Source organism: Salvia miltiorrhiza, chromosome 6, assembly GCF_028751815.1.
Source record: "Salvia miltiorrhiza cultivar Shanhuang (shh) chromosome 6, IMPLAD_Smil_shh, whole genome shotgun sequence".
Lineage (NCBI taxonomy): Eukaryota > Viridiplantae > Streptophyta > Magnoliopsida > Lamiales > Lamiaceae > Salvia > Salvia miltiorrhiza.
In genome coordinates this window covers 40,734,952-40,752,239 of record NC_080392.1, presented here as the reverse complement: position 1 = coordinate 40,752,239, position 17,288 = coordinate 40,734,952, and the positions used below count along the sequence as shown (strand labels likewise).

Below are 17,288 nucleotides of genomic sequence, written 5' to 3'. Positions count from 1 at the left end.
TATTACAAAAATTGCAGATTAATAATATTTTTTCTCCTTTTTATTTGCTTAGCATTTTGTTATGGTTACGAATTATTTTGATTTGTAATTGTTTAAAAGATTTGATACGCTCTTGTTAATAGAATATTTACTTACAAATTGCAAAAAGCATGCATGCATTGCTTATAAAAATATATGCACTTTAGTAAAATTAAGTGTATATGGAAATTAGAATCTTGCAACACATTTAAGTAGTCGAAGCGTATTTGTTGAATTTTATCTTGGTGAATGTGTGGCAAACTTTTCACAATTATAATTGATTCTATTTTATAATCTTTAGGGTGTGTTTACTTTGATTGTAAAATTTTCATTTGAAAATGATGGATAAGAAAATGTGAGATAATATTATTTTTTTCTCTTTTTTTTTTATCACGTGTTTACTTTATTAGAAATAGATGGATAAATAAATTGAAATGTTGGAAAATATTTTCACTTCCTCCCAATAGGATAATATTATCCAACATTTGTGAGAAAATGAGTGAAAATGGGCTGCCCGAATAAATTTTCCAACCTGACCAGAGAAAATTATCCATCATAGGAAACATGTGAAAATGATGAAAAATATATTTTTTCTAATATTTTATATCAAAGTAAACACACCCTTAGTGTCATTTCACTAATATCTTAGTTCATAATCAAACAATATAGTCAACATGTGACAATATTCTCACAATTATAGTCATTATTTTTTTTATTTTACTATAAATTTGATGATTTATTATTGTTACAAATATATTATGTGCTTACAATATACTCTGAGTCCATTAGTATATTAGAGCATCCATAATGATGCTTTCTCACATCATTGGTTTTTCCTTTCAATGGGACTCACACATAGCTTGCTTCCTAGCAAGCAAAACTGCTTCTCCTCTCTCCTCACATTCTTCCCCACGTCATCAACTTCCTTCTAACTTGTATGCCCTTTGTTAAATATGGACCTTCTTTGATTGATTGGTGGATTGAGCCCACAAAATGATTTAATTTATTAAGTAACAAGCCCACATGAATATTGGGCTCCTACAAGAGTTGGGCCTATAGTTATGGACTTGTATGGTATTTGGGCCTAGCTAAGTGAATGAGTTAATGCATTAATATTGAAGATATTTTGTTAACGTAATTAAGGAATACATGGTCGTCATTCATCCTACCCACTCCATTCCTTCTTTAAAACATGCATCACCTATCCCGTTTCTCACCTCTCATACTCAATTCCTGCAGTCAAGTTTCACGGTAATAATACAAAATAATTCCCATCTCTTTTAATTTTCTTTGTGAAACTCATTCTCACTTTTTGTAAATTATGCAGAGAGCAACAACATACACCACCAATTCGAGGTTTTCTCCTTAAACTAAACTCCTCCTTCATTTCATGCTTCATATCAAATTGCTCATATTCCATTTTATGTGCATGTACAGTTTGTGGGCAAACTGAAATTACACATACAAATGAAGGATTGAAATTACAGTATACGGTGTGTGAGCACAAGTTATAATTGAACAACAATTACAGCTTAGTATATGAAACTCTATTTCTATTGTGTTGACTGGAAGTTGGGGCTGAGCCTGTTCTGTGTGTGAGTGACGGGGTCAGGGAGGCGGAACCGCGGTAGCTCGTCGGCGGTAACGCGGCGGCGGCGATGTCGCCGTTGTCTCCGTTTCAGCCGAATCGGAAAAAGAGAGGCTAGAAGTTAGAAGAATTCAGTGGGTAAAAGGGGATAAGAAATGAAGATTTAGGGCTTACCCGGTTCCAGGCGACGGACGGAGGGCGGCGGCGGTGGCTCCGGCCATTCGATCGGAGAAGATGAAGCAGGGGAGGCGGCGGCGCGGCTTAGGCCGTGTCCGTGTGCGTTTGGGTGTGTGACAGAGGGAGTGAGAGAAGAGGAGGGAGATGGAGAAGGCGGCCGTTCAGCCGGAGAAGAGGAGAGAGCGGCGGCGGTGGCGTCTGCCGCCTGTTTCCGGCAGAGACAAGAGAGGGATCGGGAGAGATGAGCGATAAAAGAGAGGGAGAGTTCAGAGAGGGAGAAAGGACGGTGGCAGCCGGCGTCCGGCGGCGGCGGAGAGCAGCCGAGAGAGAGAGAGAAACGTGTGGGTGGGTGTGTGAGTGTGATTGAATGTGGTTAGTGTGTTTTATATTTTGGTTAAAAAATATAAATGGGTTTGGGCCACCTTTATTTAGGGGGTGTATTCGTTGTGGATTTCCACAGACTTTAAAAAGTCCATGGAATTTAAATTCCATGGAATTCACATAGATCCAGACGACTTTCAAAGAATTCGTGGTTGGATTTCACCCCGATATTCACTGATTTTCGAAGACTTTACGGGATAATTTTGGAATTGAATTCCATGAAACCAGCGCCCGCTAGAAAAGACCCAGCGCCCGCGGAGTCCCAGCACCCGCTGGAAACCCAGCGACCGCTGAGTTCTAGCGAGCGCTGGAAAACCAAAGTCTGCTTCTGTGGTATATTTTTGGAGTAGGCTTCTGTGGAATGAGGAAAAGAAAACCGAAGAGCTGTATTTAAAAAGCGTGGGTGGGCTGGGCTGCCTGGGCCCAGCGACCGCGGCAACCCAGCGGCCGCTGGGAACCCAGCGCCCACGCACACCCAGCGCTCGCTGGACACTCTCAACGATTGCCGAGTTCTAGCGCTCGCTGGCTTCTTGGCCGCGGGCGCTGGAACTCAGCGCTCGCTTAAAACTTCATGGATTTCAATTCTCGTGGTTCTTGGCCAGATTTCGTCGTGTGTATTTTTTGGATGAAATCCATGAAAGTCATTCCGAATTTTAAGTCAATGGAATAACGAATACACCTAGATTTGTATGGATTTTAAAAAGTCTTGAACGAATACACCCAGATTTATATGGATTTTTAAAAGTCTTGAAAGAATACACCTACACTTTTAAAATCCATAGAAATCCATCAAATTCCACAACGATACACCCCCTTAATTGTTTGGGCTTTTACTTACTTATTGGGCCTTTATATTTTAATTGTTAGGGCTCCTTAATTAATTAAAAATCTGATGGACTTTTATTAAATGTTCAGGCTCTAATTATTTATTTGCTTGGGTATTAGTCAAAGGAAAATTTGATGGACTTATTTAAATAAAATATTGGGCCTTATTTATTTAATTTAACTTGGGCTTGATTAATGGAGCCCTTTCATTTTGATTGTATATATTGGTACGTAAGGAATTCTTTTCAAGAACTTATTAATATGGATTATTTGAAGAGGATTAAGTTGTTTTTTAATCAATTCCTTTACAATGGAATTAAACTGTCTTATTAAAATATTGAGATTTTTTCATGTTTATGTGCTTTTATAGAAAAATGAAATTGGAGCATTGAGGCGGTTAGGTCGGCCCATTTGACAGCTGAAGTTAGAGAAAAACGGTGTACCATTATCCACATATATTGAGGGATGAAGTGCCTCAACCATTACCATCCATCTCCACCATTATCATCAGTTAGAAACAAACACACAATGTGGCCTCGTAGATTAGAACTCAACGGTAACAGCTTCTCCTTAAGCAGCAGGGCGCTACCTTGTACTTTTCTTGCAGCTACTGCTCCCCCCGCTGCCAAGTTGTCGGTTCTTCTTCAGACAGGGTGAGCAACCTTTACTCTATGTTTTATTTGTGGCAGTGATGTACATAATTAGTAATGTAATAGACGAATGTTTGATGGCAGTGGTGTATGCCTTGTTGCCTATTGGGTTGCAAATTTCGTGGTACCGGGATTCATTCTTAAGGACCTCCAATCCAAAGACAAAGCCGACGAGAATCCAAGCGAAGATCAAGGCTGAACCATACCAATTCATCAACTATTGGAGTCAAGAGGGTTTTTTAGGACACTAACTTAGGTTGATTTGGAAATTATGACAATAACTTTCGGATTTATAAAAATAGAACACTAATTAATAAGTGTTGCACCCGTAGCACATTTCTCGGCCAATTATCGAATTTTCGGACTTTCCCGCATGGACCAAGCACACGACATCCTATCCGGAGCCGTAAAAATGACGTGCTTGCCACATAATCAACCCCTCCGTGCGGGTTGTCATGTGCAAAAAAGTTTCAAAATTCAATAATTGGCCTATAAATGTCATGCGGATGCAACGCTTATTAATTAGTGTCATATTTTTACAAGTCCAAAAGTTATTGTCCTAATTTCCAAATCAACCTAAGTTAAAAACTTGCTCTCCTTCACTATAATAATGAGCACATGAAATTTATCAAGTTTTGCAATCATAAGCTAGATGTTTGTGTATTAGTTATGCTTAGAATCTCTTCAATTCTTATTTTGTATTAAATGCTTTGTACTGGGTAAGTCATAACTTGTTAGTTGCACTCGAGATTCATATATAAACTGTATACAAATGTGGAAATGGTATCAATGGATTACATATGGAATATGTTCTAGAGAGTAAGTAGGTGGTTCACAATGATGGAGGATACATAATCTCCGTGAGGCATTGAAAAGTTTAGCAATGAAAATAAGGATGCGGGTTGAGGTGCAATCCGATTATACTGTATAATTAATTGTATTCAAATTTTTGCGATTATATAATTGATTAGTTGTTAATTATTAAAATAAGGGAAAAAAATATTCTGACCGCCATCAACATATAGAAATCACCAAAATCACACAATAATTCTTTTGATTACTTTCCACCTCTTTTCTAAAATTCCTTCAATGACATAGTCGTTTTCTACTCAAAATCCCAAAACTTAGATTGAAGCAGATTGACTTTGAGTCTTTGAATAACAAATTCAAACCTTCAATCCGTCTTACGCAATCTTAGTATGTCAGTAAATAAGATTATATTTTACATTTTATGAAACTTATGTAGGTATATGTTCCCTCAAAATAAAAATATGTAGTGAAAGTTTTGTTGCTCTTGCAAACACAAAAATGTTAGATAGAATGATGGAACAATCAACCTAATAATATTACCGTATAAAGAACACAAAAGCAACATAAAATAAAAATACGCACAATGGATGATTTTATACTGCAATATTAATTAATTGCAGTTGTATATTCACTATAAAAATCTATTTTACAATGAAGATGCGTGAAACCACTCAATAGAATCCCTCTTATTTAGTGGTATTGATAGAAAAAGAAATCTCTTCTAATCCTATCAATAATACTAGCAACAAGACTTTAATGAAGCTATTATATGAAAAACTAAATATACAAACCTATCAACTAGCCATAACAAACAAGTCTCCCACTCAAAGAATGTTAGGCACACGAGTCTCCCACTCAAGGTGTGTTTTGAACTAGATGTCCGGTAAGATTTAGAACAATAGCTTCTGAGCTTCTGCACTTGTATATATTCTTATATGGACCGATGCTGATTGCAATAAGCTTTTCCCTTATTTATAGATTCAATATATGCTTGATGGGCAAGAAAAACGTGGCTGAGAACATGAATAGTGGATATGGGTATTGGAGTTATCTTCAAGTCAAAGTGTGCTAGGTTGAGCTCTTGCTCCCCAAGTTTAGAGATTGGTTACACATGCGAACCAACAATCCCTAAAAATATGGAAGACAAAGTCTTTAATCTTTGTAGCTTGTTGAACATCTGATTCTTCTCTTTTCTTCCAAGTTTATGAATTGATTCTTCACTCCTTGCATTTATCCATAATTATTGCTATGTCCTTGATTATTTTCAGCACTTCAATTTAACAAAATTGAACGGTTGATTTTGATGGAAACAAAATCAAATTTAATTTTGACAAAGTCAAAATTAAATTCCCTTGAAATAAATAAGACGGGAAATATATGTAGTATTATATTAACTCTCTTATTTGATAATTAATAAATAAGATAAAATAAAAAGATATTAATTCATAAAATGAATTAATTCGACCATTAGAGTTAAAATAATTCTAACATGCAGGTATATATAAAAAAAATTGAACAGCCCGTGGCACGATCTCAGATTTTCATACAACTTATGTTTGTTAAAAATAAAACTATAAGCCTAAATTATTTTCCCTAAAGAATTTTACCAAAATCAAATTAAAGAATATTCCAGCTTATCTAACCCATAAAAGAAAGAACAATCTTTATAAACAAATCGAACCACTAATTATCCAGCCGACAAATTGTTAGATTCATTATTAATCACAAGCAGCCTAAACACACAAAAGGGTATAAAGAGATGTTTAGAAAAATAAAATCACGAACTATTTTAGAATTATAATTTGAAGTAATATTTAAAGTGCGATGAATTAAATTATATTTTTTTAATTTTACAATTTTAGCCCTCTAATTTTTCTCTGATCATCAAAGTATTGTCAAAGCATGTAATTTTACACGTTCTTTTATTGTGAATTTATCCTTAACAGTTTTGATATGTCATTTTTGGGCCTATTCGTGATAACTTAATTCGATTTTCACTTTAAAAAAATTGCCTAAATAAAATTGTAAAAATTAAAAAAATATTGATTTAATTATCACCCTCCAAAAATCATTTTAAACCTATAATTTATGATTTTATTTGCCAAAACCCCAATCATAAAATCTTAAAACTTTTGCTTTTCCTGTTTGCACGTCGTGTAGTACTAGAATTATACAGTCCCGCGTTATAATACACACTTCGTATATTAACCAACTCTTTGCATTTGTATTTCTACCCAAAATTTCAATTCATAAATCTTCGCCATCCAGCTACAGTGCAGCTGCCACCACGCTACCTTCGGTGAATTTGCATCTGGGACTTCGTTTGCGCAGCGAAACCCCAGTAGTTCGCCATGGATTTTTCCTTCGATATTTTCCAAACCTACCGTCAGTACTGCGGTAATATTTTCGTCCGTTTTTCCTTTTGATTTATCTTTTTTATCTGGGTTTTTTGTTGTATGACTGCTCTTAAATTGAATTTGACGAATCTTTGTTTCTTTGTAGTTACTAGTATAATAGTGTTCTGTTAAGGTGTTCCTGAATTCTTAGAATTTGGATTTGCTTATGTGGGTTTGCAAGATTTCATATTTTAGTCGGTGAAATTAGCTCATAGTTTAGTTTTGGGGTGGGGGGTGGCGAAATTAAGTTGTTTCGATTAAGAATTGACTCTACAACATGTTTGTAGTGGAAAGACTCGATTTTTATTTGGGGCAAGATTAATTGGAGTGAAATTGGGGAACAGTTTCTGCTTGAAGGCCAATAGACATACTTTATACGCAATTCCAGTGGTATTCTGCTTAGGTTATGAACTGTGTTATGATTCTCTTTAATCATAATTTTGTGTCAGATATTACATCAAGGGCGATTATGAATAAGTGGGATAATCACGGTCCAGATGACGAGTCGCAGAGGATAAGAGACTTGAGAGATGAATTGGCACAGCTGTGGAAATTGGTGGAGTCAAAACTCAGCACAAGGTAGCTATTTTGTGAAGAGAAACAATTTAGGAAAAATTACTTTGAAGATACATTTGGTTAAGTTAATGAGTTGAATTAAATTATTCCTCTGTGGAGACTAATTTGTAAAATGTGTAATATTAGCAATGATATCTGAAAGTTGCAGCTTAAGGAAAGTATTTCTTGAAACTGGTGGAAGTTTTTAAGCAGTTTTGTACTTTTATGTGACTGAAAGAATAATGTGACAAAAAAGAGTGTTAGATTTTGACATATACTGGCATTTCGAGGATGACTTGCTGTTCTACTTAGTTCTTTTCTTTCACATTGTGTTCACGCTTGTAAAGAGCTTTACTCAGTTTGCGATTCTCTCAATGCTTGATATTCTAAATGATCACTTCAGGAAAGAATTCTATTAAGAGAACTGAAAAGTGTCGTATTCTGCTACAGTGTTTCGATTCTTGATGAAGTGTCCAAGCTGATGTCAAGACTAGACTTGACGGTGAGATTCCATCTTTAGTTACTTCTGGCCCCTCGAATATGGATTTTTAGATACGTCCGTCTCAGTACTTCCTATCTTGCAGGCAGAGTATTCTGAGTTCTCACGCTTTTACGATTTTGTGTTCTTCATTTGCCGGGAAAATGGCCAAAAAAACATCAGTAAGTTGATGACCTGTTTTAGTATTTTGAATCTGTGAGACTGTGACACAAATATACTTTTCACGACTAATAATAACACGAATATTTTCCAGCTGTAAGCAGGGCTATTATGGCATGGAGATTAGTTTTGTCTGGAAGGTTTCGTCTGATTAATCATTGGTGCAACTTTGTGGAGGTAAGTTTCTTGTATTAGAGCTTCAACTTTGATTGAGGATTAGCACTTATGGCCTTTCGTATATGATATCAACTTGTATGACGCAATTTCTGCCTTCATCATCATTGACCTTTTTTGGTTGCTCTCTTGATCTCCAGAAAAATCAACGATATAACATATCCGAGGACACATGGCGACAAGTTTTAGCTTTCAGTCGATGTGTCCATGAAAATCTTGAAGGGTATGACCCTGAAGGTATATTGTCTTCACATGTTCGTACCTATTATTTTTCGAGCTGGGAGGAGAAACGTCATAAAAGCATTTGAATTTTGAATTTGTTTGTTTGATAGAAGAAATGGTGGCCGAATCAGGTTTCGTATAATGAATTTTTTCTTGTTTCATAAACATATTAATTATGCTTGTCATAATATTCCCGATGCCTATAGTCTCTATTGATTTATACTGCCCAAGAAACTGAAATGTTATTGTTAGGATTGCTGTGTGGCCCTAAGTTATTACATATTTAAATGTATCGTTTCTCTTGTCCTAACTGTTGGTTGTCTTCACCAGGAGCGTGGCCGGTACTTATTGATGACTTCGTTGAATACATGTACAGGTACAGCATCTCAATGACAGCAAAAAATATATGCACACACACGCCAGCATATATGTGTATAGCATACTTATTTATTCATAAGAATAGCGTGCACGAGACAAGTAATTTGTTGAAAGACGACATGGATTGGCCTTAGTTTTCACAACTAGTAATTCACTGATTTGAATGCATGATTGATTAGCAAATGAGGTTTATATATTGAAGGGAAAATATACTACTTTAGCCTCTGATAATATGACTTTGTGTGACAATTTTACCCCAGTAAGTCATTAATACATTATTCAAGCCCAATAGATGGAATTTGTGGTAAGATTGCCAGCATCACCGGATCGGAAAAGCACAGTTGGCAACCAAAGGTGACATGTGGCTACCAACAGACAAAATGACGTTGTTTCGCATTAGAGGGAAATACACTAGTTTAATATGGTAAATATGATTTTCCAACAATTTTAGCCAAAAATTCACTAGTACTTTTTTTTTTTTTTTTTAATTTTGAAAAAAAAAAATATTGGACTAAAACTGTTACAGAACCATATTATTAGGAAAAACTCGTGTATTCACCTCAGGTGTGAAGCGGCATTGTTTCATCAACATTGGTAGCTGTGTGTCATCATCGATTGCTAACTGTGCTTTTTGATGCTGGGAGCCACGTCCAGGCTAAATTTGTCACAAAGTCATATTATTAGGCTAAATCAGTGTATTTGCCATGATCACGAAATTCTTGGAGAAAACTATTTCACTTTTGATTTTGATGCTGTATTGATATACCATGTGATGCAGGATTAGGGGAAGCCATCGTAATTCATTCTGCAACTGCGATGACGTGGAAGCCCAACAAGCCGAGATCACATCGTCGGGTATTGCTCAAAACTAATATATCCATATTAGTCTTTGCTCATTCGAAATCCATTTCTCCCTTCTAAAACTACTGGACACCAACCAGGTTTGAAAAACTTCCCCGGTTCAAAGAGGAGGCTCTGGGGTGACAATCTGCAGACGGGGCAGGACTCGTGTGCAAGTGCAAGCAATAGTAGCTACACAAGTCCTAAGAGACGGCATATCTATCTCGTAGACAACTCGGTAAAGTTGGACTGCGCCAAGTCCCCCTGCTCTGTTGAGGGGTGTCTGTCGAAGGGCTTTGCGGGGCTTCTCTCTGGCCATTCGTGTCTCAATTTTGAGCGCGATAGACGAGTCCCGTACACATAGATTGCGTAGTTGCTGCAGTGTGAGCATCTTCAAGCTCACACAGATTTTGAGCCCTGGTTGCAGCGCTTGGGTTTGTCCTTGGTTTGGTTGAGATGATTGAAATCAATGAAGTTATTATATATTCAGTCGCTTCTTGTTTCCAAGAATGGTAAAATATCACTTTCTAGTCCAATGTATGCCCGTTGTTCAGAAATGTTCATAGTTTAATGGCAATATTTACTAAGTAAATCATGAACTTATACTCATTTTGTAATTTCGATCTCGTCTCATTTTCAGTATGGAGTATATTATGAACTTACATCCATTTTGCAACTGCGGCTTTTTTTTAGGCTTTTGCAAAATAAATATCAAATCTATTTATTCAATTAAGGCTTCTCCAAATTTTCTGGGGATTGAAGAGATGATATGGATGCCAATAAAGACAAACGATTATAAAAAAATGACATGAAGGCTAGTCTTGATTGAAATTAAACCTCAAATGCAAAATCAAAAAAGATTTTATATTTAGATATTATGGTAAAAAAATACACAAATTTTAAAAAAAGTTATAATTTTCACCTGAACTTTCAATTAAATCAAAAAATACATGAATTTATATTTTTTGTTGCAATTTTAACATGAGTTCGACTTTCGACTAAATTAGAGTTTAATTGACAGTCAAAAGTTCACTTGATGTTGGTCTAACTTGTGATGATGAGGAGTATTTAGAAACTCGGAGATTTAAGAAGACAAAAATTAATATTTTACTTAATGTTTCGATTGTCAATTACTAAACTCTACTTTCATTGAAAGTAAAATTTAAGTGAAAATTATAATAAAAATATAAATTCATATATTTTTTGACTTAATTGAAAATTCTGGTGAAAATTGCAACCTTTTCAAAGTCCGTATATTTTTTTTTGCTATAATCCCTTGTATTTATTTGCGACTTCTTGAAAATGGAGTCGATATTGCAAAATGTGTACCAAGTTTATGATTTAGTTAGCAATTACCCCTTTAAATAATGGAAGAAAATAGGGTTGATCCTAAATTAGAAACGAGGTTATCTTGTTGGCACTAGTCTGTGATTAATGAAAAAAAGGGATGTTGATGTAGGTAATGATCATAAAAAGAAAAGTTATGTAAAAGAAAACACTTAATAGCACCATGATTACAAGAAGTAGACGGAAGTATTCTCTTTGAGAAGCCTAACAAATGCTTATTCTGAATGTCACCTACTTATCCTATTGTACCATATCAATAGATGATATGACATGCTTCAAACAACTACTTGATGCATCAAAAACACTCATAAAAAGTGATGCAGCTGATGTCGTGCAGTTGAACAGATCCACTCCAAAGCAAAGATACTAAGAAGCATGGCAAGTTAGGGCATAGATCTCACCACTGATACTTGGCAGCAACAAGAACTTCCTCGTAGTTCTGCGCCGCATTGTCCCAGCTCAGATCATTCGACATGCCTCGTTTCTGCAGCCCCTCCCAGCTCTGCTTGAACTCGCGATAGGTCCAGAAACAGTTCCCCAGCGCGTGTATCAGCTCGTCTTTCTCTGCTCGGGAGAAGGTCCATCCGAGCCCCGATTCCTCAAACGGGTTGAAGGGCGTCACGGTGTCCCTTAGTCCGCCCACAGCGTGCACGACTGGGATTGTTCCATAGCGCATTGCATAGAGCTGATTCAGGCCACATGGCTCGAACCTCGATGGCATCAGGAGTATGTCCGCGCCGGCGGTTATCCGGTGAGCGGTCTTGACGGAGAAACCAACCCATCCTCTCACCTTGTCGTTGTGCTCTCTCTCGAACCTCCTCAGCAGCTCTTCAAGGTCGTGCCTGCCAGTGCCCAGCATCACCAGCTGCACGTCCTGTCCCATCATCCACGGCACTGCTTCGGCTATCAGATCGACGCCTTTCTGATTGTCGAGCCTCCCGATGAAACCAATCACCGGAACATCTTCACGTATGGGCAGCCCGAGCTCCTTCTGCAGCGCTGCTTTGCACTGAGATTTACCTCTCTGCAGGGTGTTGATGGAGTAGTTAACGTACCCGTCTGACTGCAGGTGAACGTCCACCTCGGGGCTCCACTCTTTTGTGTCAATCCCGTTCACGATTCCACGTAGCTTCCAGTCGTTCTCGTTTATGATTTGGTGTAGGCCCCAGCCACCTTCGGAAGTTTTTAGCTCCCAAGCATATCCATGACTAACTGTAACGATGCGATCAGCAGTTTTTAGACCTGCAGCAAAGATGTTGAAGTGTTCCCCTCCAACTGGATCATATAATTTGAATAGATCGAGATACTGAGGTGGAAGATCCACGATTGAGAAATCATTGACAGGACCACGACCCTGTTTCCACAAAAATTTGAAACCCTTATTTTCATGTCCATAAAAAGGCAAGAACATCAAAGGCACTCAAACGACTATAATTTAAATGGAACGAACCTGATGAGCTATGTTATGAATCACAAGAACGGATCTCGCATATTGCATTAAGCCGTTGTCCCTATAGTATGCCTTAAGATAGACGGGTAACAAGGCAGTGTGCCAGTCGTTTGCAATGAATGCCAAATTTCCATCTCCATAGCAAACTCCGCCGCAGGGAACATGCCACGGAACCTGCAGTTTACCGTCTTTCAAATCATATGATGTCTAATCATATGGCATGATACTTTTTCCCTTTATTAGATCAAACAAGATTAACCCAGGTCTAGTAGCCATGCAATGCCTATTCTACATTTAATTGATCATACCTCGACAGCAGCTTTGCAGAACAACACCATGCGCTTCAGAATATCCTGCAAGAAATGAGCAAAAGAGAGATTATTCGCAACTTAGCATGTTTTCTATCAGAATATATTTACTTAAAGTCTTAAACCATTCTTTCAGAATCCAACTCTCTAGTGGAAGCACAAAAAATAGTAAAGAACTACTCATTAATCTAAAACTTTCAAACTGCATAATTTATCTGTCAAAAGTATATAGGCCAAGATTTCCCCGTCATAAAATCATCAAGAAAAAGAATACTATTCCTCAAGTAAAGTTTTAAGTTTTGCAGAATTCAAGTAAAATTCACAAGACACTTACCATACGATTTCCTCCATATATATTATTCTCAATATGCCGAAAGAGGGGAGCATCAATAAAAACGAAATCTACACCATCAAGGTAGGCGTGGAAGTAATTAACTTCAAAATCCTGCAAAATATCATGATGTCATACAACTATATAAAAATATTTAAATTGTATATTCATAACTTACCTGACCATCCACTTTATATCTCTTCCTAACACCTGAATCTTGAGCTTCCACATAATCGCCATAGCGAGGTACAACAACCTGTCAGTTACCGGTGGGGCCGGGTGGGGTAGAAATCAGTTTAAGACTCTCTGCCATGTAGAATAATGTTGTTCCATAGTTAATACAATTAGAACTATAGTTAAATTAGCTTTCTCTTTCTCTCTCTCTCAAACACACACATTCCACAATTTGGACTGTATACACTTTGCTAGCGGTAGTTTACGCTGACAAAATATTTCAGATATAATACGGGCTAGACTATTAATCATGTGCACAGATAACATTCTGTAATAATAGATATCAACTATATGAAGTTCTGTTCCCTAAAATATAGACTTGAAATTAGGTTTATTTATTACATGGCTTTTTTAATGAAGAGTTACCATGACTCTGTGTCCACGCCTAGCCAACGCCTTAGGTAAAGATCCAGCGACATCTCCAAGCCCACCTAAGAAACAATATTCATAAATTAGTATCAAGTGACCTTGTGCCAGCAGAGGACAGAATCATATAACGATTCTTGTATGTGAATAATCTCTTATCAAGAATAAATGTTTGATAAAGCATTCAATGCTGGATGAAAAAAATCTAAATATGGTGTCCTTATATATATAGAACATAAGAGGCTTCACATATGTCCTTTTAGGCAATGTTAAGTTATTTTGTTCTTCATAAGTCAAGATTCTCATTAGCGTTAGCGATAACTTTCTCCTTCTCTGGTCGGCAGGTTTGTAGAGAGGAAACCTAAAGCATGTGTTAAACTTCAGTTAAGCTTATCCTATAAGAATTACTAGAAAACTGAAGTGATCTGACTGGATGAGAAGCTCTATAACCTCCCAATTCAACATATCTCTACAAGAATCCACCTAATGTACCCTTTTCTGCATCATTCGTGTTTAGTGCTGCGACTAATATGACGTAATCGCATTGACAATAATATCACCAAGTCAGATACTGGAAAATCTAGATCCAACGTGACAAATAAACATCATGAGACACCTTGAATAACTAACCAGTCAGGACAATATCTAAACTCAAAAAGGAAAGTATACCCATCAAAATATTTCAATCAACTCAGATAATGAGTACCTGTCTTGACCCATGGAGCACATTCTGCAGCAACAACAATTACATTCATTACATTGACCCCAGCCAGTGGAGCAGGCTTGACATCTTCATCTGTGGGATCTTCAGCTTTGACATTTCCATCCTCGGGAATCGATTCCCATGAATCCTCATGTTGCTCCTCTTGTTTGCTAGATGGTTTATCAAGTACAGTCGATGTTTTTATAGTAGTATCCTTCCACTTTCCATCTGAATCTTCTTCAGTGGACATCTCTGTACTAGACGCTATCACCTCTGTACTATATTTTGACACATTGTAAAAATTATTACTTGAAGAAGGCTCTGGTGCAGGCGCTGCGGGGGATTGCCATGGCAAATATGGTACTTTCTTTGATTGAACAGCCCAAGAACTATTGGCATTCGGCTGTTTTGCAGAACTAGCATCGAATGAAGCTCCATTAACAGGAAGGCCTTTTCCACGTTCTGTTGCATATGTAACAACATTTCAACGAATATGAAAACGGATATCCATTCACATCATATTTGGGAATGCAAAAGATCAGTTGACAAAAAGTCAAGCTTAATGTCCTGATTTACATATTTACCTTCAGTTTTTGCAACAGGATCAAGACTGGAACTAGAGGCTTTGAGTTGTTTACCAGGAAGATCATTTCCAAGTTCTGATGCATCTGTAACAACATTTTTAGTAGAAATGAAGCTGGGTATGCATTCATCTCATCTTGGGGAATGGGCGAGCTTATAGTTCTGATTGCTATTATTACCTTCACTTTCAGCAGAAGCTTCATCACTGGAAATAGTGACATTACTCTCCTTATAAAGCTGTCCGCCGCCTTCAGGGTCAATCGAGGCATTTTTAATTGATGAAACCAATTTTTTCCTTTCAGCAATCTGAAAAGGGGAATTATAGAGAAGCACAACTTTTCATGAGACAACAAAAACAATAATAAAACAAAATAGATGCAAACACATAAAATAATCTCATGTTCATGATGAAGCAGAATAAGTAATTAACAGATGAAAGGATATGGAAGACCTTTGTTCATCAGTAATGATCAAGACAAAGGAACCTCGTGGAACAGCATTTTACTCAGATTGAATCCCTTAGCCAAAGTTTTAAAATACCCACAAATCACAAATGTAAGTGCTTCAAATGACAAGTAGATCATTTCCTTTTTCAAAAGCGCCGTCAATGAATTTCTCTAGTTTGCTAGATAACAAAAGCCAAAAAGATTCCGGCAGCATATCAAGACTTATTAAAGTATACATTCAAGACAAAGACCTTTACATGATATCATTTTACAAGAAAAATGAAAAATATAAATAAAGCTTCAATTAGGCAGACACGTGAAATAAAATAAATTTACAAGTTCTCATTAAAAAATTCAAGAACAAAAAAGAGAAAGTAGTACAAGAACCTGTTTCAAAAGGTCGCTTTGTATGGCAAGAACCTTCTTGCTCTTCTCAATTGTCGCCTGCAAACTATCCTCCACCTCATCATCCGTCTCGTCTGCCCGGCCTCCAGCCGCCGCAGCCTTTACACCCTGGTTGGCCCACCTCCGCCGTCTGCCGCCGCATCCACTGCACAGTGACACTCTGCTAAGAAGATCCACGGCCGAATTACTCGAAAACCCAGGTGAATTACAATCCCCAACTTTCCTCTGCCTGTAGGCTAGTATAGAAATCAATGGCCGATGACGATTCGCGCCGCGAACGAGTATGGAACTGTCCACTCCTGTGGGGAAGGAATAGGATTTCATGGACGCCATTAAAAGTGTTCGACTATTTGCCTCAACGAAAACACACTCCGATTCTTCCGGTAAAACAAGCGACTCGGTGGGAAATGGAAATTGAAAACACGCCCAAATGGGGAAACTGGGAAACCAACGAACCTAATCACGGATCCTTGCAATGAGGGAACATCACAGTGCATAAAAATGGGGGAGTTTATAAACGTGCGTGGGCTTGTGCTTGTGATGAACAAAACGCCAAGATGAATTAGATAGGCGTTCCAATTGCTGGTTCGAAGTAGGTCCCAAGGAGGGAGTCAAAATCAGAAGCAGCAAAATCGATGTGAGGTTGAGATTCAGTGGGTTTCATCGAATTAATATTGGAAGCCGAAAGCTTGAGGTTCTGCTTCATCTCGAGCTCACCATCTCATCTCAAGTAACCCCTCTTGCTAATGACACGTGGGAAATAAATTATTAACACACGGAAATAAATTTGTGAAATTTCGTATATATGTTGAAAAATTATTGTTCATGTTATACTCGAATCTAGGGGGTTTAAATTAGGGTATTTGTTTTTTTTTTTTTTTTTTTTTTTGATCGGTCAAAGTCATGTTAGATGTTAGTAGTTAGTTCCCCATCCACTCCAAGAACCACCTTATCTCTCCATTCACCAAACTCCACCTTATATCTCCAATCACCAATTCGTTCCCAAGAGGGATCGAACCCGGGTCACTTCACTTAAGTGAGGACCCGGTGGCCAGAAATTAGGGTATTTGTGATATCGGATATATCCCAATCTATCTATTTATTATATGAAAACACAATTTGTGGCAAAATGACAATTAAAGAATCATAATAAAGATATTTACAGAACTGAATAAATCTCATAAAATAAAAATACTCAACAAATTCCATATATTTTCTCTCTCCTCTCTCCTCTCTTCTCTTTCATCATACGGTTTCTTTCACTTATCTATACACACTCTCTCTCATATTCTCTTTTTTATATTTTTGTGATTTTTTTTAAAAATTAAATTTTATTTATAAAAAATATTCAATATATATCTTAAATTAAAGATAAATGCAAGATCTTTAATTTGGTATAAAAATTATCAAATATGAATTTAAAACAAATAAATTACTCCCTCCG

At 37.0% G+C, this 17,288-nt stretch overlaps 2 protein-coding genes and 1 long non-coding RNA gene across 3 annotated transcripts; 2 read left to right on the top strand and 1 right to left on the bottom strand.

The window, feature by feature from the left end:
• The first annotated feature begins 1,190 nt into the window (after positions 1-1,190).
• Positions 1,191-4,008, top strand: LOC130989546 (uncharacterized). The gene is made up of 4 exons (XR_009090679.1): positions 1,191-1,269; positions 1,346-1,374; positions 3,360-3,642; positions 3,724-4,008. It is a non-coding gene; the product is annotated as an uncharacterized LOC130989546 (long non-coding RNA).
• A 2,641-nt stretch (positions 4,009-6,649) lies between these two features.
• LOC130989545 (defective in cullin neddylation protein AAR3-like) lies at positions 6,650-10,348 on the top strand. The gene is made up of 9 exons (XM_057913521.1): positions 6,650-6,846; positions 7,295-7,424; positions 7,851-7,902; positions 7,985-8,060; positions 8,153-8,235; positions 8,373-8,469; positions 8,785-8,830; positions 9,611-9,687; positions 9,774-10,348. The coding sequence occupies exons 1-9, from the start codon at positions 6,801-6,803 to the stop codon at positions 10,034-10,036; spliced, it is 870 nt and encodes a 289-aa protein (XP_057769504.1). The 5' UTR covers positions 6,650-6,800; the 3' UTR covers positions 10,037-10,348.
• An 805-nt stretch (positions 10,349-11,153) lies between these two features.
• LOC130989544 (granule-bound starch synthase 2, chloroplastic/amyloplastic-like) lies at positions 11,154-16,612 on the bottom strand. The gene is made up of 10 exons (XM_057913520.1): positions 15,827-16,612; positions 15,173-15,299; positions 14,996-15,079; positions 14,415-14,873; positions 13,709-13,773; positions 13,287-13,364; positions 13,112-13,222; positions 12,778-12,822; positions 12,470-12,643; positions 11,154-12,373 (listed from the first exon to the last, which is right to left on the bottom strand). Exons 1-10 carry the CDS (start codon positions 16,175-16,177, stop codon positions 11,417-11,419), a joined length of 2,451 nt encoding a protein of 816 aa, XP_057769503.1. The 5' UTR covers positions 16,178-16,612; the 3' UTR covers positions 11,154-11,416.
• Between the last annotated feature and the right edge of the window lie 676 nt (positions 16,613-17,288).